Below are 25146 nucleotides of genomic sequence, written 5' to 3' on the forward strand. Positions count from 1 at the left end.
TCTAAAACCTTGTATGGTGTTGGTCAAGTGATTTAAAAATTTTTGAAGCACTGCATGTGGCTTAGTGAGCCAACTTTTAAACTCAGATAAGATTAAACAATAATAAGAGGAAAAGAGCAGCATGCCTGCTGTGCTTGGCATGGTATGCCCAAGGGCCTAAGTTGCTAATGCATCTATTCACACCTACAGAATTATATGATGAATTCACTATTCAACTGAAATTGCAGTTTTAGAACAAAAATGGTAGCCAGACTGAAGTTAGCAGACTGTTTCTACTGCTGACGTACACAAAATTGAAGATCCTTTGGAGTGACTTGTTTATGCTTGTAATGAATTAATTTAGTGCACAGAAGAAAAATACAATTTGAAAAAGCACAGTATGCCATTTTGCAGGCCCTCTGAGGCTGGAGGTTAATAGACATGTTCTGAGGGATAGTGCATGTGTACCTTTTCTCAGTGCTAAGTCTCCTCCCTGTCTGTTTTCCTTTCAGCTGTTTGATCGGGAGCTGTGTATCAAGCAGCTGCGCTATTCAGGGATGATGGAGACCATTCAGATCAGGAAAGCCGGGTACCCCATCCGCTACAGCTTTGAGGAGTTCTTTGAGAGATACAGATTTCTTCTGCCATGGTCTCTTCGACAAAAGGTGTGCAAGCAAAAACATGGTGTAGGGCTAATCTAACTTTTCCTTATGAGGCTTTAGTCTTTCCCACAGTAGAAAGTTCTTGAATTACTGCTGGCAGAGTTGTAGGAGCTGTCAGCACAGAAGTCATCACAGGAACTGTTATCACAGTAATTATAGCTAAATAGTTAAATACTCCCTTCAACCTGAGCTGAAAACAGAGTTGCTTTGAGGTCCAGCTGTCCTTGGCCTGCTCCTCACAGACATCCCAGGGCACCATCCCCATTCCCATTGCCCTCAGATGGCTTTTTACTGTGATCACACATTTCTCAGGCCTCTGATGTCCTCCTCACACCTTGACTCTGGAACGTTTAGTCATGCAATCACATCCCTCCTCTTCCTGTCCATTTAAGCTGAACCACTTTCATTCGTGGTACTGCCAGCCCAGAGGTGTGCAAGACCTCATCTGTTTCTGCTCTTCACCCTTTGGAATGCAGGGCAGTAGATCCTTGCATAGCAGTTGCTGTGTTTCACAGCCAAGCCCTAACATCATGATGCTTTTGCACATCAGCTGAAGAACGATACTCGACAGAGCTGCATCAGCATCTCCCAAGCAGTGCTGGGCAAGGATGAAAGCTGGCAAGTTGGAAGGACCAAGATTTTCCTTAAAGTAAGTAAAAAAGACAGTTTATTGTCTTTTCTCATGAAAAACTGGATGCTTCACAGTACAGCTTGGCCTGCTTGTGCAAGAGGAGCAACCAAGGAGGACTGGGTTGACTTACAAACTCTCTCTTGAATCTGAGGGTGGGTCTTTGTTCTTGAAAGCCAAATAATTCAGTGGAGAGGGTTTGATGTAGGAGAGGCTGGTTCTGTTCCTGTGCTACAGGGTTGCAGCTGAAACAGAACAGTGCAATGTGTTAAAGCATAAAAAAGAACAGGATACCAGTGCACTGTTGCTGAGGACCACCTTGCCTGTAGCATAACCCCAACTGAAAATAGTCTTGCTGCAGGCAGATTCTTGCTTGTTTATGGCTATAGCTAGACCAAGTCTGGTCGGGTGGTGTGCACTCTTCCTCCTGCAGTCCCATAAATGCATTTTAGTCACATTATGCTACATCATGCTGATTTTGGGTCTCTTTCAGACCATATGTCCCATTTCCAGAGGTTTTAGGTGAGTCTGCTAAGCTGGCATATCCACACTTTCTTTTAACAGGATCATCATGACACTCTATTGGAGCTGCAACTCCAAAATGTACTCACAGATAAGGTTCTTCTTATCCAGAAGGTGATGAGAGGATTGAAGGACAGGTCAGTGACCTTACAGAAGGGGATTCATGTTATTTTGAAGTAGCTAATCTTTGTGGTGCAGCTTAACACACTCTGTGCAGCATTTTTGAGTATGAAATGTATCAGGCTATACCTTCCACCAGCCCTAAATTACATGCTCATCATGTAATAAAGCACAGTGTATCTACACAGATGTTGGACAAAGATTTTGTTTTGGCTCAGTTTTGTTATTTTCATGATGTTTTTCAAAATGCAGGGCTGTGGCATGTATGTAAAGGAAGGTTTGAAAGGAGGACTTGCTCCTAATATTTTTAGTAAACAGTAGACATCTGGAAAGCAGGAAATCCCTATGGAATCTGTGTCCTTCTCAGAGCTACAAGAATTCTCTTATTTAGGTGCTCTTGGATACAAGATGTTGACAAGAATCAGATGGAAACTAACTAGTCTTCCTCTTTGCCAAAGATGCCTAATGCTTGCATTGTGTCTGGTTTAGTTATCTTCAGAAGTGAAATTTAGTCACTGTCAAATAAATGTCTGTCCTCATTACACACTTTACATCATGATTTGTACTCATGGATCTTGTAACCCCTCAACCAGAACCATGATATAGGACTGAGTCTTGGCTTGGTTTAGAAATACTCTTGACCATAGTGAAGGAAGAACTAAAAAATATGACACAAATGCCCCAAAACTTCCCTCTTTTCTTTTCAGACTCTGCCTGCTATCCAACAGAGTATCCAAACTAAAAGCCTCAGCTTGCTTTTACTTTTAATCCACCAGAGCCTTTTTCAGGTGCAGTGTGACAGTTTGCACCATCTTGAGGTTCATCTTGCTCAGATGGGCTCCTTGTCCTGGCAGCAAAAGAGAGAGAAAGAGGTTACTAGATGGGGAAGTTAACAGTCTTGATGTGAGGGGTTTTCAGTTCTTACAGAGCTCTCTGACCACAGCAATTAATTTGGTCTGTAGTTGCTATGAGTATTTTTGCAGCAAACAAGGCTGACATCAGACTGTGGACATCCCCTAAAAGGGAAAAAAAGCCACCTTATTCTCTACTACTATCGTAAGAAGCAACAGAGATAACCTGTTGTTTGTCACCTCCCATGTCTGTCTGCTTAGGAAGCAGTTCCTGAACCAGAGGAGGTCTGCTGTAGCCATTCAGTCAGCCTGGAGAGGCTACTGCTGCCGGAAGGAGTTCAGAATGGTAAGGTGAAGGTGAATGAATCAATGAACTTACATTTGTGTGTGTGTTTATATATCACACCCTGCCAGACAGAGTGGAGTATTAGGAATTAAGATATTCTCAACTGAAGGGAGAATAGATGACAGGGTGTAAAGGAGGGTATAAAGTCCAAGGAGGGCTCTGGGACCTCTCAGGGCTTGCTAAACCTGTGACATTTCTGCTTTTTGATGAAATAGGACCCAACTCACCTTCGGCAGGCCTAGATCCAGAGACCTGACATAAAAGTGGTCCCACACTTCTTATAATCAGAAACACAAGTCTAGCCTTTGTGCATCATCACCATGCTATGAGCTGCAGGAAAACTGGGAATTTGTAAAAAATTACCAGAAAAGTCATTAAATCAATCTCACATTATTAAGAATTTTGCCAGGGGAGATTCAGATTCAGATTAGATATTAGGAAAAAAATTTCACTGAAAGAGTGGTCAGGCTCTGGAATAAATTGCCCAGGGTGGTGGTGGAGTCACCATCTTGCGACGTGTTGAAGAGGCATCTGAATGGGGCACCTGTGGCTATGGTTTAGGGGTAGTTATGATGCTGCTGGATTGACAACTGGACTAGATAATTTTGAAGGTCTCTTCCAACTTTGATGCTTATGTGTGATTCTGTGTGAAAAATATTGGCTGATCTTCTGTAGATGGTGGATTTTCTGGGTGAGGAAAACTGGGGCCGCTCACAGATTACATATTTGTGTGGCAGGGATTATTGTTATTATTATTATTAGTAGTAGTAGTAGTAGTAGTGGTAGTAGTAGTAGTAGTAATAATAATAATAATAATAATAATAATAATAATAATAATAATAACAATATCCCATTTGAGATGGGAAGGAGGAGAAATTGCCAGTTTCAGTCAGAAACACTCTATATTCTGCATCAGTGATGCAATTCCTGTCTGATTGTTTCCATTCACCTGGCATCATTTTTGCTCTTTTCCTTCTCTTGACGTAATCCCAGGCTACCATTGTCAGTTTCTGGAGCCACTCCCTAGAACAAATCCCCCAAATAACTCTATATACTAGTTTTAAAGGCCTATTACTGGTAGAAAACAAAACATAATGGGTAATATTACATTAGCCACTTCCAGTGTCTTTATCCAGTTAGCAGAATTTGTTGTCTTCTACTCATCCCACCTTACATCCCTACCTGTCTCGATGGTTTGGAACCATAACTGTCGGAAGCCAAGACATCTCTCTGGCTGTCTTAGATGGCTCAAGCCCCTGCCAAGGGGCTCAGAGACCTTGGCACAAAGCCCAGGACACCTGTGACTTTGATTTTGACCCATAAAGCAAATTACCACCTTTATATGAAGAATTACAAATCAAGAGAGTTTAAGTAGAGTAATAGTTTGTCATGAGGTGAAAAATAGATTTTTTGTGATTTTAGAATAAGGGTTCAGAAAGCAAGATAGAAGAATCTAAGTGTGTCCAGTCTTTCTCCTTCTTCTTCTTGGCCTCCATCTTCTCCTGTGGTAGTAGCACTTTTAGATTAGTTTAAGGTAGAAACTCACTGTCTAACATAAGTGATAAGTATTTAGAAGTTATTATAAATAATGTACATGTAGTTTTTAGTATAAAAAGATAACACCACCCCAAGGTGGTCAGTATGCCTCAACCCGACCAGCCAGCCAGACCTCAGCGAGTCAGAGAAAGAATGTTCTAGATAAGAAATTAAAAACAACCTTGAGAACGAGAACAGAAGAATCCTGACTCCTTCTTCGACTGCTGGGCTGGAAAAAGAGACTTGTATGTATTTCTGTGTCACTCTGACCAGCAGAGATTCTGAGCCATGATGCCTTTTCTCTCTGCACCCCCAGGTGCTGCTGGGCTTCGGGCGGCTGCAGGCACTGTACCGCGGCCGGCAGCTGGCCCAGCGCTACGAGGCCACGCGCGCACGGATCGTGGCCTTCCAGGCGCGGTGCCGCGGGTTCCTGCTGCGCCAGAGCCTGGCACAGCAGCACAGAGCTGCACGCGTCATACAGGCCTATGCAAGGGGCATGCTCACTCGCCAGACCTACCAGAGGATGAAGAGGGAGGTAATGCTCACAGATACCTGGTGAACACATTGTTTCTATGAAATTCCACTGGAGATTTTATCACCAGCAAGTGTCGGCTTAAGGTAGAATTGGGTGTGGATATTCATTTTGGGGTATTGTAATTTGAACTCTTGCCAAGTACAAAAGCAGAGTGTTCAGCAGACTGATCTTGTTTACATTTGCTTTATGTGATCATTATCATGGATCAAAACTTCTCTGATACAGCTGCAGTGGCTGTGACAGAAGGGAGAAAATATAAGATCGGTGTTATCAGCCCGTCCTGCAAGGGGAGATCAATTTCTACAGCAGGGTGGCACTCAGGGAACAATTCAGAAGGGAATCCCAATGCAGTATGTCTTGGTAGGTCCTACCCTTGGCAGTCCATAGCACTGGAGAGGCCTCTCCCTGATTTCCTTTCTGTACTAATGCTGTACAAACAAGACTAAGCCAGTTTGCAGATTTCTGCCTACGGGCCGTTCCCTAAAATGTCACATCTTGAACTAAGCCTCTGTTGGGACAAAGTCCTGCTGTGGACAGTCAGTTAAAGGCAGAAGGGAGTTGGCTTAGCAGTTGTACAAACAGTCACAGAATAGTCCTGTTGTCCACAGAACAAGCTGGAAGCCAGGAATATCCAAGTCCTGGGACCATTGAAAGGAAGGAAGAAGCTATGAGATTACGAAAGGTAGGTACGCTGGTGGAGGAAACTGGCCAGCATTACCCAGCTCACACCTGTGGACTTGCTCAAACCTCTGAGCACTGCTATATTTAAAGAAAGATAAGACGTAACCCTATTTGTAAAAATTGTTTGAAAATATAACAAGGCAAACACATACACGTTTCTCATTGCAACATAAGGTGACATTTTAGCCAAATATGCCCAATGCTATTACAAGTCTTCTGACACAAAACATTTTAAAATTTTAAATATTGTGGGGTTTTCTGTTAGAAATTCTGTGCTTTTCCTGTATTATCTCCTGTTGATTAAGTTCTTGTATAATTGCACATCATTATCAATAGGCCAACAGTCCATAAAGACAGCCGTAGGAGCAGGGCCCTGCTGCTCATGGGCCAGGTCTTTGTGACACAAGCAACATTTGACTTCCTGTTTCAACACTGCACTGGCAGAGCTGGACCTCACAGTCACACACCTTTGTAAAAGTGTTTCATCTTCATACCCCTTCACTCTAGCAGAATGATGTTCATTCATGATGTTCATGTTCAAGTCATGCCTATTTCTGTGTTAAAGGACCACCAGACAACTCAGGAGAGAGGGGAGGCAGAAGCAAGACAAGGGAGGAACGTGCTTGGCAATAAACCAACAAATCATGATGTTATCAGCGACCAAGAAATGGTGGACAAAATTTTTGGGTTTTTACCTTCTATGATTGGAGGCCAAGAAGGACAGGCTCCTCTGGGTTTTGAGGTACTGAGCTGCAGACTGGTAATCTGCTTTATCCCTTGTGTAAGCCCATTGATTGCTGGAATTCCATCAGTGGTCAGTTCTGTTTAGTGAACTTCTGTACAGTGAAAGAATCTCCCAAATTATTCATCCAGTCACTAAAGCATCTCTTGCAGAGGTGAGTTCCCAAAGGTTTTTGGTCACATGCAGTTTAAGGACCTATATGGCTTCAAACTTTGCATTTGTTTCTTTGGCCCAGCCCAAAGGTACCACCCTCTGCATTTTGGCACCAATCTTACGCTCTGCTGACAGTGCTCTCAGTGATTTTCTGCCTGAAACAAGCTGAAAGTTCATGACCCAAGTTATACCATATTCTTAAAGGCAAAATCTGTGATATACTTGTCCTGATAGCTGTGAAGGTTAGAATTTTGTAGGAAGAGGTGGGCAGAATAGAATGGTATGGATAAGTACTGGATGTGAACAGTAACACCTGGATTCTCCATCAGCAATATTCTTGCTGAGGACCAAGACAGGAAGACCATATGGAATGGATGCATCTCAGAAGGACAAGCTCTGAGTCCAAATGATCTGTTGGTAGCAACTGTAAATGGCTTTGGGGTTAGCTGGAAAGGCAAATTCTGGAAGACCTATGGCCAAGGGGAAAAAAAGGCAAAACTAAACATAAGCATATCAGAGTTCAGTAAAAGAAAATATGCTTCTTCCTCATGTTCTGCACAGGACTTGGAAACAAAGCCTAACAAGCTGGAGGAAGTGGACCTGGACATGGTTCCCATGAGTGTGGAGCTAGAAGAGGAAGCACATGGTTTGGAAGAGTACACCTTCCCCAAGTTTGCAGCTACTTATTTCCAGGGGTCTTCCACACATACTCACATCCGGAGACAGCTGCGGCACCCGCTGCTCTACCATGATGACAAGGACAATGTCCTGGTATCTTGCTCCTTGTTGTTCATGTTGAACCTGCCCTCTCCACAGCCCTGGCTTCACAGCTCCCATCATCCCTGGGTCCTGGCTCTGGCACAGCCCTGGGAACCAGAGCCTCCAGAGCCAAGGAGATAGTCCTGAGCCATGGTATTCAAAGCAGCAGTTCCCATCAGCATTTTTGGGCAATTTGCTGGCAGACACTTCACACAAACACCTGCCCAATGCAGGATCTCTGGTCAACTTTGTTCTTACCCAAAGAGGGAACTTGGGTATGTTTTGACTTCTCCAGACACTCTTTGGGGACAAAAATTGACTGGAGAGAAGAAGCATGAGAGCTTACCCATGTCTCTCCTCTTGCTAGGGTTGCTGGTCTGTGAGATAGGACAGAAGGAGAAGGGCCAGGCCTCCAATATCCCACTGAACCAGAGGGGGATTGAGGAGGGTGTTTTCCTTAATTCTAAATAGCCTGGCAGAATGGAGGACCCCATGCATCAAGAACTTTGCTATTACTTGGCTTTATAGCTCTGGGCATGGAGGGTCCTGGCAGACTCTACTCCACTGCTTATCTGTCCAGGTCAGCAAATGCAGAGTGCAGTTCAGCCAAGGCTTCTCCACCTCCCTCCAGCCACAACACATCTCCAGGTGTCAGTAAAGGGAATGGTGAAGGCTCAGCAATCACAGAGGAAATCTGACCTTTCCACCAGAGCTGTACCCTCTTCCTTTAGCAGGAAAGTTTTGTGTGTCTTGCTGTCTTGTTGTTTGGTATGAAACTAAACTCTTCATGTAGGTAGCCAGAGGAAATGGGAATTTTAACAATTTGGACTGAGTAAAGGAAGAAAATGCTCTTAATCTAAACAGGCAGAAATGGCATGGAGCCATTGGTCCTGTTGGCACTGTCTGACTGTGCTTTTTGCTATTATAGGCTTCTCTAGCTGTGTGGGTGATCATCCTGAGGTTCATGGGGGACCTGCCAGAGCCAGCAATGTTTGCCAAGAGTGCCACCACCAAGAGCAGCTCCGTGATGACAGAGATATATGACACACTTGGCAGGAAAAACCAGGTCCAGTTGAAGAATGACAGCCCAAATATGGTGAGACAAGCAGACTTTGTCTGTGTTTTCATTTGCTTTCCTTGGTTTCTGTGCTGTTCTACCAAGAGTGAGAAAAGCAAAGGAACTCCTTCATGCTGCTGCACTTGAAATGCCACAAGTGCAGAAGTCCTGGCAGGACACTCAGCTCTTTCTGGCAGGAGAAGAAAAAACAAAAACATCTTCACTTGAGCATCTTTCTGTCCTTAATGAATCATTCTTGCTGTGCATTAATCTGATTTCCTATAATGGTAATGTGTATTGCAGAGAGAAGGCAGAAGGGATAACAAGATTTCTAAGGGGATTTCATCCCTGAAACTGAAACGGTCATCCAAGCTGACAGGGAAGGTAAGAGGTGGAAATAAATTGCTTCCCTTTCTTCTTGCCTGAAACCCTGTCTTCACCTTCTGATAGATGTTATGTGAGCAACCTCCCAGCTGAGAACTTGTTCCCCTGCCAAGCCAGGGCAGCCCTTTGTGGGATACCTGGTGCAGTGTTCTTTGGACATGATCCCCATGTTGTCTGTTCTCCGGCAGAGAACACCAGGAGAAATTTACTACTGAGAATTGCTAGCATTACAGAACAGCTTGCCCAGAGGCCTGAGCAGACTGAGAACCATGTGCTTAGGGCTGTACAGGAGAGTACAAAAAAGTTCTCCTAGCCAGAGATAGTGCTGTAACAGCACATTTAATGAGTTACCTTTAGAGGGAAGGGGGTAATATGGCCTGGCTCTCCTGCACTGAGCAGGAAGAGTTTTAGCCAGTAAGATAGAGAAGGAATGTCTCTCATTTATGGGGGAGCTGCCTGCTAAGAGGGGAGATTTCCAGAGCACTCTGGGGTTCTACTCTGTTTCTTTCAGGTGACAGAGCAGCTACGAAGTGGAGAAGAGGCTTTCCAAGAGGACATCTCGATCTCTCAGAGACCTATGTCCAACCTAGAAAAAGTACACTTCATTATTGGCAATGCAATTCTGCGTCCTGCCATCAGGTAGGAAATTTGTACCCTCTTCCTAAGGCCAGGTGCCCATTGCATCAAGGAAAGCCAGCATCCTTTTTCCACAGTCCTGGAGAATGACTTTATAGATATAAAATTAAGCAGGGTGTCCCCCATCCTTATCCCCAAATCCACCTACAAGCAGACAGACAAGAGCCATGAGCTACAACCCACATGCTGTAGAGAGCTCAGAGCAAGTTACACATCAAGGTTCTTGGACAGCAATGCCATTTCACAGCTGGATGACCCACCAGTTGTTTTTCCTGCACAGCCTCCTGCTTCTCACAGAAGTTAATTCAGCATGGGAATTGCACTTGAGTCAGAAGGGATAGCAAAAGGTCCTAAGCATGCCTGGAGCCTTTTCCATAGCAAAGCTATTTCCTGAGGTGCATTACAGGTGCTATCTTAGCTGTTGTGGTTGAACCTAGCTCAGATCTACCTCATCATGCTGCAATTCTGCCAAGCTTGCAGTCGAAACGTAGCCAAAGACAGTTCAGACAGTGAATTATCTGTTGCTCTCACATGTTTCGTTACAGAGATGAGATTTACTGCCAGATTTGCAAACAACTCACAGAAAACAGCAACAGGAGCAGCTATGCTCGTGGCTGGATCCTTCTGTCACTTTGCCTTGGCTGCTTTCCTCCTTCAGACACGTTTGTGAAGGTACACTGTTAACCCTTCCTACAGCAGCTCACACACCTCAGCTCAGCTGGTGTCTTGTGTATTTTGATGTTTTGATGCTGACAGCCACATAAAATGTTTGACTTCCAGAGCAGCTGGTGCTGTGGTTTCAGCAGAAGCTTTCTCATCTCATATGCTTATCCAGGAATTTAAATAAATTATTGCTGCATTCATATTTTATCTTTTTCATTACACATCATACAATTTGGATTCTGTGGTTCATCACAGCTCTCATTTTAGATCTATAATCTGCAAGGGATCTGGCAAATTTTAACCTCTCCAATTCTGCCTTTCCAGCCAAAGACAACCAAAAGATGTCTCTAGTTACAACCCTTGTGATCAAATACATTCAGGAGGCCAGTATAAAATCACACCCCAAAGTTTTATCAGTCCTTACCCTATATTTCTAGGCCCTAAAAAGTCCAACAGATACTTGGACTTTTTAATTATTTATTAATTTCCAAGTTTAGATGGATGATAAATCCACTTCACCACAGGATAAAAACTCAACCTGTGGCTCCAACTTGACATCAGGCTTCCTCCTAGATCTGAGAGGCAAAGAGGATCCATGGATGAGCATGAAACTTCAGCCTTGCTTTACTACAGTTCAAATAATCAATCTAATCATAAATGCTGTTAAATGGGCCCTACTTGGAACAAACCAGTCACAAGCCATAGGCATATTTTGACACCAGTCTTCATCCAAAGACTTGGAAGCATGCAGAATTCATGAAAGACATGACCATACCCTACCTCTAGGAATATTTTTAGTCACTAAAATAACCAGGTGAATGAGGCATGCTTGCACTAAGTACAGATACGTAAATACAAGTCCGTGTCATCCAAGAGCCATACAGACTCCAAAAGGTCAGGTTGTTCCATTCATCTCTTCAAATGTCCCATCTTAATCATGGACTTCAGTTGATATTGCCAGAGAACTTGGTAGAACTAAAAGTATCAATCATCATTAGAGCTAATCTGCCACTAGCCCTCTTCCCAGCTCTTCCATTTGTACAGCATGTCATAAAACTTCAGGCTCTTGGGTTGAAAACACTAACTCTTGCTCTAACCTAACCATAAGAACAGAGTCTCCACTACTCATGTAGTTAAACATGGTGGATAGACTGACACAAATCTTCTCTCCCTTTGGACTGAAAGTTCTGAAGAATGATTGAAAACTGTCTCAAGCCTCCTTTTTAAACACATTAATTCCAACCCTAATCTTTAATATTTTCTGGTGAACTGAAAGCTAATGGATCACTCTAATCTAGTGTATCAGCTGCAGAAGGTTTTTAATGTTTTCTGAGGATTAATGTTTCCTAACTCCTTCTCCTGCTCTGTGAATGCAGTACCTGTTGAATTTCATCCACCACGGGCCTACGGGCTACGCTCCGTACTGTGCTGAGCGTCTGAGACGCACCTACAGCAATGGGGCCCGGACTGAACCTCCCAGCTGGCTGGAACTTCAGGTAGCAACTCCCTTTTGGCTTAATTATATTGATCTGGAATATTTTGTACTGTTTTTTCTAAATATACTGCTTACTTTGCAGTTATACTACATTCACTAACCTGTAATAGCAGGCGTTCCTAAATCAAATAATGGAAATCAATTGCACAAGGGGATTGAAGACCAGCCACCTTGGTCTGGGGCAGGTTCTTGGATACACCTCTTCTGGCTATTCAGTTACCCTAAATGCAGAAAAGTACGTAAGCAGCAGCAGATGATTTGCAGGGAGGTACCTCCATCCACTCAGGAACCACAGGCCAGAAACAATCTCCTGAGGAAAGCTTTTACTATCACTTTTGGAAAGAACTGAGCAAAGCTTATGCTTTTAAAATGAAAGGAAGAAGGGAGTATGATGGTGCTATATTGTCCTCCACTTCCTTTAAATGTCACCCTAGCAATTAAAAATCTGTCCCCCATCCCCTTTCAAATAAAGACCTTAGTTCAATTCCTCCCTAAATCTCAGGGACCCTCTTGCTTAACACACATCTTCCTGGGCAATGTGCTTGCTGCAGGCCATCTCTCCACTGATGTATGTACTGCTGTTCACAGAAGTCATCAGGACAAATGTGGCTCATGAAAAGTCTATCAGTTGGCACTGTTATGTGATTATCAGCTCTACTGAGCTGTGAGGAGGAGAAAACTTGAGTCCAGTGGGCTCCAGGGATGTAATTTATATTTACAAGTCACCATGCTTTGAAGAAACTATGTGGGTGTTGGTGATTCACTTAAAGACTGTTGATCAGGTTGTACAGGGTGTGTAGCTCTTAGATCTAAAAGCTTATTTCATTCTTCAGAAGAAAGTAAGTTTTGTCCATATTTTTTTTTCTCTCATTTAACTCTGAATTACAGGCAACAAAGCAGAAGAAACCCATTATGTTTAATGTCACCTTGATGAATGGCCAAAGCATCACTGTCCCTGCAGACTCTGCTTCCACTGCCAAAGAGATCTGTCAGTTCATAGCAGATAAAATCAAACTGAAGGATATCTTTGGGTTTTCACTCTACATTGCTGTGTTTGATAAGGTAAGGTGTAGAAAAATAGAATGAAAGCTCCCTTCTCTTTCTGTGGAGTTGCTGCTGCCCCCCAGCCTCACTGAGGATTCCTGAGTTCTGGAACACCCTCAACCCAGTCCTGCACTGAAACCAAATCAGCTCTGAATCCCAGCTGGATCTCAAGACCTGATAATCCTATTCTGCCTTTCTATTGGCTCATCACTCAGCAATTCTTGCTGCAGCCCTGTAAGGTTTCCTTTGCCACATAGCTGACCAGTAAAAATATATCCACTTATCCCATACAACTTGCATACTCATCTGCTTACCTTTTTGGAGTTTTCCTTGCACTCAGGAGACCAGGAGCTTTGTGTGGATTGTCCTTCAGGCAGGCTGGCAGTAAATGCAGTGTCCCTGTGTGGCAGGTGTGGTCGCTGGGCGGGGGCCGGGAGCACGTGCTGGACGCCATCTCGCAGTGCGAGCAGCTGGTGAAGGAGCGCGGCACCCACGAGCGCCACGCGCCCTGGCGCCTCTACTTCCGCAAGGAGATCTTCACCCCCTGGCACAGCTCCCGCCAGGATCCCGTCAGCACCGACCTCATTTACCACCAGGTCATCCGGGGCGTTCGCTTTGGAGAGTACCGCTGTGACAAGGTGGGGCTCCTGATTCAGCCTCCTAAAGAGACAAAACTGGATTAGTGCTTCCCACCTTACAAAGCAGGAATATGAACTGAGTTTGTAGTGTGTTAGGAAAATTAATCCACAAACACCCGAGGGTTGTGTCCAAAAAGGAGACAGAGGAGTCCTGTTACTTTATTCTAATAAAGGGAGAGGCCATGGGGCATTCCCCTGGGATCTCTCAGATTTTTGGAGGACGCAGCCTCCTTTTTATCCTGATTTCCTGGCCACATTTCCCTCTCTCTTTCCCCACTGGCTGAGGTTCTTGAGAGGTACAGACTTCCCAATATGCCTGATACCAAAGATTTCCCTCCAATATATAACCCTCCTTTTCAATTTTTAATTCTTATGGAATTTAGGGGTTTTTCTTCCCCATTGTTTTTTTTCATCTTTCAATGTCTAATTTCATTTATCAGCAACCTAAAGTTTATTTGTAAAAGCAAATATATTTTTCCATTCATCAATCAGTGGAATCCTTCCTATTGTTTCTTTTATCTCCCAGTGCTAGTTTTATCTACCAGCAGACCCACAGCTTGTTTGTAAAGACAAATCCACTATTCCTCTCAAGGGATGTGAACGACCCTTCCCTTCTTAACGCACAATCCCTGTCCAGGTGATTGTGCCAGCTGTCACACTGACAGTTTTAATTAATACTTTCTCCTTCCATGCAACTGCCAGTTCAGTGGGAGCTTGAAGGCATGTCCAAAGGGCCAAATTGGGTTGTACTTTAAAATATCTTTGCTAATAATCTTTCTGATGTTATGATTGTGTGAAGTTTATCCCTCCTCATGCTGGAAGACTGTTAAGAGTTATCCAGACAAAAATTGAGAAAACCCAATTCTTAAATGGTTCAAAGTTTGAAAGACGCTATCTAGCCTTTCTGACATCCTTCTAGGCCTCTTTTAATGGATTAATTGTTTCAGGAGGAAGATTTGGTGGAGATAGGTGCAAAATATTGTTATATCCAATTTGGAGATACCATCCACAATGAACTTGTGCAGAAGGTGCTTCATGACTGTATTCCAGTAAAACAGCTGAAGTCCAAACCCCTGGAAAAGTGGGTGAGCCTTGTAACCTATGCACATGCTAAGGTAAGAGGTTTGTCAGGCACTGCTGGGTACCCACTCTTGAGCACCAGCTTCTGCTTCTTTCACCATTTTTATTTATTAGTAGTCTGCAGGGGAAGAAGGAGAACGAGCTCAGTTTGGAGATCCCAAATAGCTCATTAGGTCTGGGGGAGCAGAAAGCCTTTCTGCTCACACTTCCATATGAAGAGCAAGGGGGAAGAATGAAAAAGTACATTTAAATCTCTGAATAGAGTAGCTTTAAGGCTCTATTTTCCATCTGAAAACCAAGTCAGGATGGGCATGGCATGAAGTATTGGCTTTTGATCTGGAAATGGATTACCTGAATTATTTCCATGGCATCCAAGGTGCATTAGACTTTGAATAGGTCGGTGGGGATTTGAGGGAAATTTGGAATCCAGATGCCTGTGGGCACTGTTAGCTGCATGTGGGTCCCTGGAGACCATTCCTGATTTACTTTCTCCAAATTCCCTTGACACCAGTAACAGCAGAGGATTGTTGGGATCTCTGGGATCAGGCTTGTTCTTTATTGTCTGCAGATCATGCAAACCAGATTTTACTGAGAAAACCTTGGGTGTGTTTTTTTCCTGCAGGCCCCATACACACAGGACCATCTCTCCTCTCAGACTGTGAAGGAGCAACTTGTAGATTTTGCTCGCTTTCAGTGGCCTTTGCTTTTTTCCAGATTCTTTGAAGTCACTAAGTTTTCAGGTAATATCTGGAGCCTGGGAGTAGAGGATAGATATAAGATCAATAGGAGGAGACTTGCATAGCATTGATAAGGATTTTTTCTGTCTTTTCAGGGCCCAGCTTGCCTAAGAACCACTTCATTATTGCTATAAATTGGAAAGGCATCTGCTTCTTGGATGAGTCAGAAAAGCGGCTCCTTGAGCTGACCTTCCCAGAGATAACTGGCATCCACACCAACAGGTGAGGGCCCCAGAAAGACAAGATCTGAAGATGGCATCTCTTCCATACTCAGAAAGGGTGTACCTTCTCTGCCACCGCCTTAGGTGATTTGATCTGTGCCTGGAAAGGTGGTTTAGCCTAGGTCCAAGAAACAGAAAGGGAAAACTGAGCAGCCTGTAAAGGAAATACTGAAAAGACTGGATCCTTCCAGCTGGTGTCAAGTGATCCTATTCAGTCAGAAAGGTGTAAGGAAGCAAAGGCAGGCATTGAGACAAGAATGGCCCAAATAAATGACACAGTTAAGCCATTGTCTGTTGTGCATGCTTGGAGTTGACATCTTTCTCAGGTGTCATGCACCAGAAGAGGATCACTGAGAAAAGCTGTTAACTACTGCCTGCTCATGGCACACATCCTTGCATCAGGTTACTTGGAGAAAAGGGTCTTACAAACACAAAAAGCCCCCTGTGAGGACTGCCAGAGATTTAATTAGCTGTTGAGTTACTGAAAAGAAGGGTGTTCTTGTGTCTGTATGGAAGCACTTTTGTACAAAACATGGTGGAGTCCAGAACAAAGCTGAACCACTTCAGTCCTTCACACTTGCCAGGTCATGGGAAGGCAAATTAGGAACTACCAATATTCACTGTAAGGGAGTTATATGCAAGGAGATGTGGGTGCCTTGGCTGTGTTTACAGATGGGTCTGTAAGTTTTTCAGATGCTCTGGTAACAAATTGTTCAATAATACCTAGGGCAGTGAAGTCATTTGGACAGAGCTGCACTCTCATCACACTTCGTGCCGAGGAGTTTGTTCTAACATCTGTAAACAGCGTTGTCATTGCTGAACTAGTGGTGATGTTCCTGGAAGGACTGAAGAAAAGATCACAATTTGCTGTGGCAATGCATGAGAAAAAATCCCAGGGTGAGTCTCATAACTCTTCTACAGGGTGTGGAGAAATCATGCAAGAATCCACAGCACTTGCAGCACTTGTTTGAAGGTGCTCAAAGAGGAGAGGGGAACTTCATCAAGAGTCCCTTTGCTCCTGGGGGGATGCATCAGCACAGCAATGCCAAGCATAAGGCAATGGGATTCAGTACCCTTGCACACAAATAACCTTTCCTTCCTCCTTCTCCTTCTTTATGTATTTTATTTAGATAGTATAGTGTCCAGGAACTCAGTTTGGTTATAGTAGGAAGTTGGATCTGGGCTCTCTGGAAATACTTTGCAGAAGAATTTCACAGAAGCAGTAAACTGGAATTTCCTGTGGAATAGAGGTGGCTCAAGCAGACATGCATGTTTAAAATGTAAACATGAACTTCAGCTACTTACAACTACTGAGTTCCTTTCCATGCTTTGCTGCCAGTCTGGACACAAAGTCAGCATTCATGTGAATCAAACTGAGTTCTGCCATTGCCCTCATTGGATCAAAGTCAGGGTGTCAGAGGAAACAGAAGTGATTTCTCTGGTGTTACTGGAAAATTAGCCATATTTACACAAATCACTTTCTACTGCTAACTGTTTTCAGGCCTTCAAAATACAATTTTCTTGTCTTTCACATTGCTTTACATTTTCTCAGACTGTCAAGCCTGAACAGTACCCCCTTATTCTGTTTTCCAGATGATCCTGGCATCCTGTCCTTCAAGAAGGGAGACTTACTAATCTTCACCGAAGACAAAAGGCTGGATGCAGACTCTGGCTGGATCTGTGCCCAGAATGAAAGGACAGGCAAAACAGGGAATGTATTTTTGGAAGACATCTACATCATTCCTTCCCTCACAAAACCCTCTAGTCAAGTGCTGGTAAGGAAAGCTAAGCACTCCATGTGAAAAGACTGGAAGATAAAAATGTTAATATGGCTGAATTTATAACTGGAAGATAATTGTCTCTCCAAAGTCAGACAAGTTCTATACCTCCCATTGAAAGAAAGCATTTAATTCTGTCCTGTCTCAAAACAAAACTAAGCCTAGCCCAGACTCTAAGGAGAAGACTGCAGCTGCACAAAGGCAATGGCTTTAAAAACCCCCAAAAACCACTCTATCACCATGGGAGATTTCAGTGCCTGGAACTGGTAGCAATTAAGGAGTATGAGTGTGCAGCTGAATTTTCCTGCATTCACTCTGGGCTTGAGTGGTAATCACATAATGCCTCAAGAGAACCTCTAAGTGCATCAGGTTACTTAAAGAGAATACAGTCTTTGAGGGAGCCAAGGTTTCTCATTAGTACCACTGCTAATAATTTCGTCTTCAGTTATGAGGATTCAGTATATTGGACTCTGTGCTAACAGATAAAAGCAGAAAAACTGGTGGGAAAACACACTAGAGAGAAGCAGGTGCATTGCAAACATGTGCTGTGCTTTGGATAATCACATACATTTCAATGTCCACTACTGTTACCTCTGTGTAAATTGGTTCTTTGAGTCAGCTGTTCCCAGGTCATTCTTGAGTCTCTGGAGATGCTGCTTTTGAGACAGGAGATCTCAGGCAGCACACAGGGCTGCCTGCACAGATATGCTGAGTAACCCCTGACAGTGCATGCAGAGACCTGTCTCCATGTGACATCTCTGTGTGGCTGTGTTATTGCAGAGTTTGCTGATGATGTCTCCAGACCAGAGGAGGACAGCTTCACAGAACTCCTTCATGGAGGAACCTGATGAAGAGGACGTCAAGGTGAAGCCTTACACCCTGGAGGAGTTCTCCTACGAACACTTCAGGTGAAGCTCTCTGTGTAGAGTATGCCCTAGAAAAGGTCTTGTTGATCAGTAATCCTTAAACCTATTATGCAATGGCATCTCCCACTTCTGATTGTGTTTCTTCTTTTTGTTCCCTGTAATTGTGACTTTGGATACAGAGATTCTGGCCCATGGCTATTGTATCTTAAGTCTGCAGAAATGCAAAGGGAGGACTGACTGGGCTGACTTCTTCCAGCAGGCTCTATTCTTACTTCTCACCCTTTCTTCAGCACTTACCAGCTAGTGAGGATATACAACATCTCAGAGAGAAAAGAAAGTAAGGGGAAAATTAGTTTTCTAAAAACCCCTCTGTTTTTTGCAAGCCTCCTACCTTCTGGATATACAGGAAACTACATTTCCCAGCTCTTCTTGATCTACAGAATCACAGGAGATCTGAGATCACTGTCTTGTGAAAGAACAGGTCTAGAGATATGACTTTATGATAATGACCTCCTTTGTTCAAGGCATACTGATCCAGTAATTTTGTATTGCTTGTGCTTGTCTTTGTTCAGGACTCCTGAGAAAGAATCCATCAGCAAAGCTGTTCTCCAGAAATCCCGTGGGCACAGTCAACTGTGGGCACATTCCAAGGAGCCTCTGAAACAGCCATTGCTGAAGAGAGCATGCACAGACCCTGACCTTCGAGATTTGGCCTGTCAGGCCTTCATTGATATCCTTTCTCTCCTCTCTTTGGGATCTGAGAACACTAAAGGGGAAGGAAGAGTTAGCCAGGTCCACTAAATTACCTCTCTTGAGATGCCTCAGCCACCTTACAGGGGATACATTCACATAAAGATGGAGTGGATCAAATCTGTTTCCCTTGTCTATAGGGAAATGTTCCAATTTCCTCCCAGTACTCCACAGCTACTGATGGCTCACTAAACTAATAACCTGGTTTCAGGAGTGAGAGAGATTTACTGCATATGCCCAGCGAATGCAGCTATTAGCACAGTACAAATCACAGCCAAGGAGCTGCTGCTGCAAAGGAAAAGGGGGTAAGGGACAGACAGGGAACATGCTCCATACCTTCCTCCCAGCATTAGCCACTTAGACATCAACCAAGTCACTAACATGTTAGGATCCAGATGAAACTTCCCATTTGCCTTCCAAAATTTCTGCTTTTCTCCTTAACAGCACATTCACCCATCATGAAATTCATGGGAGACTACCCCTCAAAACAGGCACACTCCTCTGTGGAAGTCACTGACCAGATATTTGTGCCAGCTATCCAGGAGGAGGTCCTGAGGGATGAGATTTACTGTCAGATTATGAAACAACTGACTGAGAACAGAAACAGGTATTTACCTGGGTGCAAACACCCTGCTCCTGCAGAGCCAGGCCTCAAGTGCAGGGGGCATCAGGAACGTTTGCTGCATTTGTGATGCAGTGGGGGCAGGGGAAGGATAAACAAATGTTGGAGTAACAGGTTCCCCTCTCCCTTTGGCCAGGCAGTGCTTACCTCTGTGGAGTGCTCAGGACCACTCCTTGGCAGGGAGAGGCCAGAGAACACCATCAATCTTCTCCCCTGAGCTGCTGCTTTGCTCCCATCAGCATTCCATGCCCATCTCTTTGTGCTGTGAGGCAGGCAAGGTGTCACTGAGGCTCTCCTGCTCCCAAAACAGTCTGTAGGGGAAACATGGCACTGCATAGTCCTTGCATCCCTTCACTGACTGCCCTGGCAACTCTCCACCTAAATTTCCCAACAGCAGCATTCCCCTCCCACAAAAACATAGTTTACACTGGATTTTTACCACCAGTGAATAAACACTTTTGAGTAGTTATATTAATTAGGTTACAAAACTGCCTTGCAGAACAGATTGGTTACAGAGGCACCTGCCCACATAAAAGTCTCTGAAATGGGCTGGTGTTTTCTTCCCCATTCACAAAATGATAATTTGATCTACTTCCAGGAAAAAATGAATTGCAAAAAGCAGCTTAAAATAGTATTAATTATTAACAAAATTGTTTGTCCATTTCTGGATGCATTCTGTTTGTTTATTTATTTTCTTTCTTCTGTTCCTCAATTATTACATGTAGTGGAACTTTGATCATGTGTGCCAGTGTTGAATGGCAAATTCCTTGCAGGCAGTGAATCTTACAGGCTATTTAATGCATAGTCTGTAACCATGGTGCCAGTGCCATGCCTGATGTGTTCCACCAATGTGAGCGGGATCACTGATGTGGAAAAAACAACTCTTGAAAGGTGGCTATTTGCATATACTTTCATTAGAACAGCCAGAGCAACAAATCTTTCATCCTTCCCAGGCTGCTGTGTTGTGGACCATGTCCTGCTCTCACACAGACACAAACACCACTCTATAGAGTATAAATGGGATTAAAATAGTCTGTCTTCATCTACAAAATTAGAACAGCAAGTGGGAATAAAGAAGCCAGAACCTCTTTATTCAGAAATGTCTCATGCCCTTTCAGAGCCAGACATGCTGACTTTCCCAACCAAAACCACTTCACACCAGTAAGCATTTCAGAGCAATCTCTGCACACAGCTGAAGTGTGTTCTGTTCCTGGCTTTGAGGCAGAATGACTGACCACCTCAGAGCTGCACAGCCCTTCTTAATGGTGAGGGCAAGGTGCCAGAAGAGCTTCAACTGGCAGATTTCACAGATGCACAGGCTGGAATAACTGGATTTCCACCTGAAAATAGTACCAGCTTGATCTGGAACATTTAAGAACTGCATCTACCTCACTACATGATGCTATCAACATGTTCATTTTTCAGAACAGGAGTACCTGTAAGGGGAAGCCAGTGCATGCAGAGTGTTCATGCTCTGAGCAAAGCTGGCCAGTGCAGAGGGCAGGTGAATACATCCACTGAGAAACCAGGATCTGAATACATATGAGCTTGAACATGAAATCAACAGTGGCTTTCTAAGAGGATGGCACCAGGGTCACTGCTGCTTTCTTCTAAACCGGAATTTATATTTATCCATAAGTTTTGCATCTGTCATGAGTATTTCTCATGCAGGACTTGGCATTATCTTCACATGCAGGCTGTGGTTGCTGTACAGCAAATGAATGCCAGAACCTGGGTGAAGGCTCTGTTGATTTGCAGCTCTGCACAATGGGACCACGATTGGCGTGCATTTCTCTTCCCTGTAGCTGGTGTGTGGTCAAACAGAGAATTCTATGTGGCTGTAGCAGAACTGTTGGTTTGTGTTCCCAGGTACAGTGAGACCAAGGGCTGGCAGCTCCTCTGGCTCTGCACTGGCCTCTTCCCACCCAGCAAGTCACTGCTCAAACACGCCCAGAAATTCATAGAGACACGCCAGAAAGAAACACTGGCCCTGGGGTGCCGTCGGAGGATTCAGACAGTAATGAGGTAAATAATCTGGCATACAACCAGCTCAAAGTGCTCAAATAGCAAAATCAGGTCCCAAAAAACACACAGACTAAAACAGTACAACTGTTGCTTTCCTTTTCCTCTTTACATCTTGGGTTTTTAAGTGATCATTATTTTTAACTTTCTTTATGGACTTTGAACCATTGAAGAGAGGTCTATGTCACAGTTTCACTTTTTTCTTTCAGAGTTAGTAGCATTTTGAAAAGTTAACCACCACATATAATCACTTGCCTCCCAGAGCTGGGTATTTCAAACATCCTAAAGGCAGGCAGCTTGGAATGATGTCACTGATACTAGCCTGACCTTACTTTTGGTGAGGCAGCATGTCCTTGTTGAAAGGATCAGTACAATCAATTCCTATTTAAAAAACCCCAAATGAACAAAGCCCTGACTCTTACCTGGCTGCTCACAGCAAGGCACCTCTCCATGTACTTAGGCTGAAGCAACAAGACCCCCAAACCCCAGTGTTTCCTGAGCTTCTGAATGAGTTGTCATTCTAAGGGACATTACAAAACCAGAGAGAGAAGAAGGGCTAAAAGGATTTCAGGAAGGATCAACTCAACTGCAGGGGAAAGGTTTCCCTAGATTCCTCCAAGCACTGGAGTAACCCAGCTTACCCCTCTGAGAACAAAGCTTTGGCACCAAGGTTGACTGCAGCTTTCTCCCTTTTGATGATGCTGTGATTTACCACTTGCCTGCCGCAGACCTCATCAGTAAAGAATCTGCCCAAAGATTTCTCCTTCCAGCTCCTGCATCTTCCCCTTTCCCTCAGGCTGGGCCACATGTTTGTCTGTGAGCCCCACAGGTCAGGCTCTAGGGGAACACTAACACAGTGTATATCCCCCTTGCAGTGGATGGGGTTTGGCACTGCTGGGGAAATGTCACCACACATTGAACTCGCTTTTGAAGTGTCTGAAAAATGCATGGCAAGGAATGCTATTCATTGTTTATTTCTATGGAGAAGACTTAAAAATTCCTGCTGCCCTATATCATGTGCTATTCATGCTCTAAGCCCTGTTGAGCTGTACAGAGCTTCTTTAGAGACAGCAAAGAGGGAGGGGAAAGCAGAATGGGCTGCTTGAAGGAGGATTTTATTTGCTAAACTGCCCCAGATCTGGAGCCTGGAGGATGGGAAGTGGAACAAAGACAGATCTTATCTTCTAAGAGCAGTTCTTTTCCTAAGATTAAACTTGCATCTGCTTAGGATAGGATAGAATAGAACAGAATAAACTATTTCAGTTGGAAGGGACCTTCAATGATCATCTAGTCCAACTTCTCCCTGTAAGTAACCTGGTCTCTTTGGAAAGGGTAGAGCAGGCAGCTCAAAGGATTGACCTAAGTACACACAGGGGAACCCAACTGAGCCCTGGGGTACAGACCTTTCCTGCCATAAACCACTTTACAGCTTCACCCCCAGAATCCTGGCCAGGGAACCACCCTGATGGGTGTTAAACAGATCTCACCTTGGCAGTGAATTCCTAGCTGAGGCTGCAAGGAGAGGTGGGTAGCCCTGTGCCTCTGAAGCCAAACTGCTGCAATGCCCTGAGCTCCCAGGGTCTCCCTCTGATGCCGGGTCAGGACCAGGTGACTGAGTAGGACAGTTCCACACTTAGTAAGTGCCTGCACAGTACAAAGCACATGCTGTTCAGCTTGGTCACAGTCAAATCTTCCTTCTCCAAATGGAAATGCTTCTTCATTGGATGGAAAATAATTAGTTTTCAAATGCACACAATTAAAGCTTGGATCCAGACCAACCTCCTCCTAAAAGACCAACCCTGTGTGAGAGGCCCATAAGCAATGGTGTTCAAAATACCTGAGCAGCTTGCTCTGTGCCACTGAGGACAGGAACTTACCAGCCCCAGGAGGTAATTTGCCAGATTTGTTCTCACTTTAACTCACTTTAACATTTAACTTGACATCTTTAATGTCAAGATTTTGGCATGACTGAGACTCCAGGGCCAGTTCTGTTGCTGTAAAAGGCAGCTCTGCTCTGAGGTGTAATTTCAAAGAACTGGGCTTGTACAGCTTAAGCACCTCCCAAGTCAGTGATTGCACTCCAGCTCTTATATCAGATGGTTTCAAGCAGCCCTCCAGACCTTTTTGGTACTTGGGCTCCAAGTCATTTTGTATCCAAACACATATCTTTTTACTGATGCAGGAATTAAATAAAATGTATTTCTCCTTGTAGCTGTTATATAAGCAAAAATGATGCTGAATCCACAGAAGAGGCCATGATGTTGGTTTGGAAGGTGTCTTATTCATGCAACCTCCTTGCTGTTAATACACTGAATTTGCACTGGGGTGGAGGTGCATTGGAGCCGGCCCCATCACAGAGTACTGGCACTTTGGAGGGTGCCTGCTGTTTGGCTGGAATACTGCTGTTCATTTCCTCAGTGATTAGACTAATGTCTCTTATGATGGTGGTGGCATTTTCCAGGAGTGGCTGCAGGAAGTGGGCACCTCATCCTGTGGAGGTTGAGGCCATCTTACAGAACAACACTAAGATCTCACACAAGATTTGCTTCCCCAACGAAACAGAACTGGTGAGCACTTACTTGTTTTCCCAGCCTTGACCATTATTCCAGCCATGATGTGCTCATCCAGGAGCATGTCTGAAGACATTAAATATTCTTATTTCTTACTCTCCTCTGTGTAACAAGAGTCTTGTTATCTCATAGACATTTGATGTGGGAACAAACACCAAAATCCAGACTCTGTGTCAGAACATCGCTTCCAAATTGCAGCTGCACTCCTGGGAAGGTTTCAGCCTCTTTGTGAAGATTGCAGACAAGGTAACTCCTCCTTCACTCTGGCAGGGTAGCCCGGCTGCCCCTCCTCTCTTAATATATCTTTATTACCAGGTAATATGTATTTAATTACCAGGCCACCTAAACAACCATACAAAGCCAAGGACCAGAGCAGATGATTACTGCTTCTGTCTTACTGAGGGGATACAACCTAAACTTGAACTTTTAGCACCTGACAATTATTTTCAGTCTCTTGAAGGAGCTGGATGGAGATGCAGAGCTTCTATCATTCTGCCAGTGCCCAGGTGGCACTAAAAGCAGAGATGTAGGCTTTCCAGCAGCTGCTAGGATGGTTGCATACTGCTGGATTCAACCCTTTTTCACCCAGACTTTGCCCAGATGTGCTGCACATGTACAGTGCCCACTAGGATTAGGGAAAGGAGGGACAACCAGCACCAGTTAATCACTCTCTGGTTTGTTGGGAGCCTGCCCTGCCTGAGCTGAAGCTTGGGCTGGCTGTCTCACTGAGAGGTCCCTTCTCTCTGAAACTGTGATTAAGGCAAAAGCAGCACTGAGCCCTAGCACAGGGAGGTTCTGGTGTGCTGCCTTCCTGAAAAGAGAAACCCAGTATGTAACAACACTTTACAAAGGGAAGAAGACTGGGAATAAGGTAGGCATCTTCAGCTTGACTTCAATAAACAACCTGGAAAGCAAAAAGCAACAGAAGATGCAATAAAGATCCCCATATGAAATATAAATAAATTGGGCCTTTCTCCTCTTATTTTTCTACTTCTTTCCTGCTATAATTCTGCCCTCTCACTGCAGACAGGGAAAGAAAATTCAGCCTGATACATGGGTATGTGGCACA

General features: G+C 44.1%; 1 protein-coding gene across 1 annotated transcript in view; it reads left to right on the forward strand.

Moving 5' to 3' along the window:
* MYO7B (myosin VIIB) overlaps positions 1-25146 on the forward strand; it is a 45527-nt gene that overhangs the window by 15074 nt on the left and 5307 nt on the right. The window contains exons 17-41 of the mRNA XM_054515913.1: positions 492-644; positions 1192-1290; positions 1834-1928; positions 3024-3108; positions 4961-5179; positions 6426-6602; positions 7317-7526; positions 8443-8610; positions 8875-8955; positions 9467-9594; positions 10137-10263; positions 11631-11750; positions 12638-12811; positions 13204-13431; positions 14379-14546; positions 15134-15251; positions 15344-15470; positions 16197-16366; positions 17063-17244; positions 18028-18155; positions 18686-18843; positions 19317-19470; positions 21355-21510; positions 23969-24074; positions 24210-24323. Of these exons, the coding sequence (XP_054371888.1) occupies positions 492-644; positions 1192-1290; positions 1834-1928; positions 3024-3108; positions 4961-5179; positions 6426-6602; positions 7317-7526; positions 8443-8610; positions 8875-8955; positions 9467-9594; positions 10137-10263; positions 11631-11750; positions 12638-12811; positions 13204-13431; positions 14379-14546; positions 15134-15251; positions 15344-15470; positions 16197-16366; positions 17063-17244; positions 18028-18155; positions 18686-18843; positions 19317-19470; positions 21355-21510; positions 23969-24074; positions 24210-24323 (3645 nt within the window). The remainder of the gene's footprint in view (positions 1-491; positions 645-1191; positions 1291-1833; positions 1929-3023; positions 3109-4960; positions 5180-6425; positions 6603-7316; positions 7527-8442; positions 8611-8874; positions 8956-9466; positions 9595-10136; positions 10264-11630; positions 11751-12637; positions 12812-13203; positions 13432-14378; positions 14547-15133; positions 15252-15343; positions 15471-16196; positions 16367-17062; positions 17245-18027; positions 18156-18685; positions 18844-19316; positions 19471-21354; positions 21511-23968; positions 24075-24209; positions 24324-25146) is intronic.

The sequence above is a fragment of the Molothrus ater genome, chromosome 10 (genome assembly GCF_012460135.2).
Source record: "Molothrus ater isolate BHLD 08-10-18 breed brown headed cowbird chromosome 10, BPBGC_Mater_1.1, whole genome shotgun sequence".
Classification (NCBI taxonomy): domain Eukaryota; kingdom Metazoa; phylum Chordata; class Aves; order Passeriformes; family Icteridae; genus Molothrus; species Molothrus ater.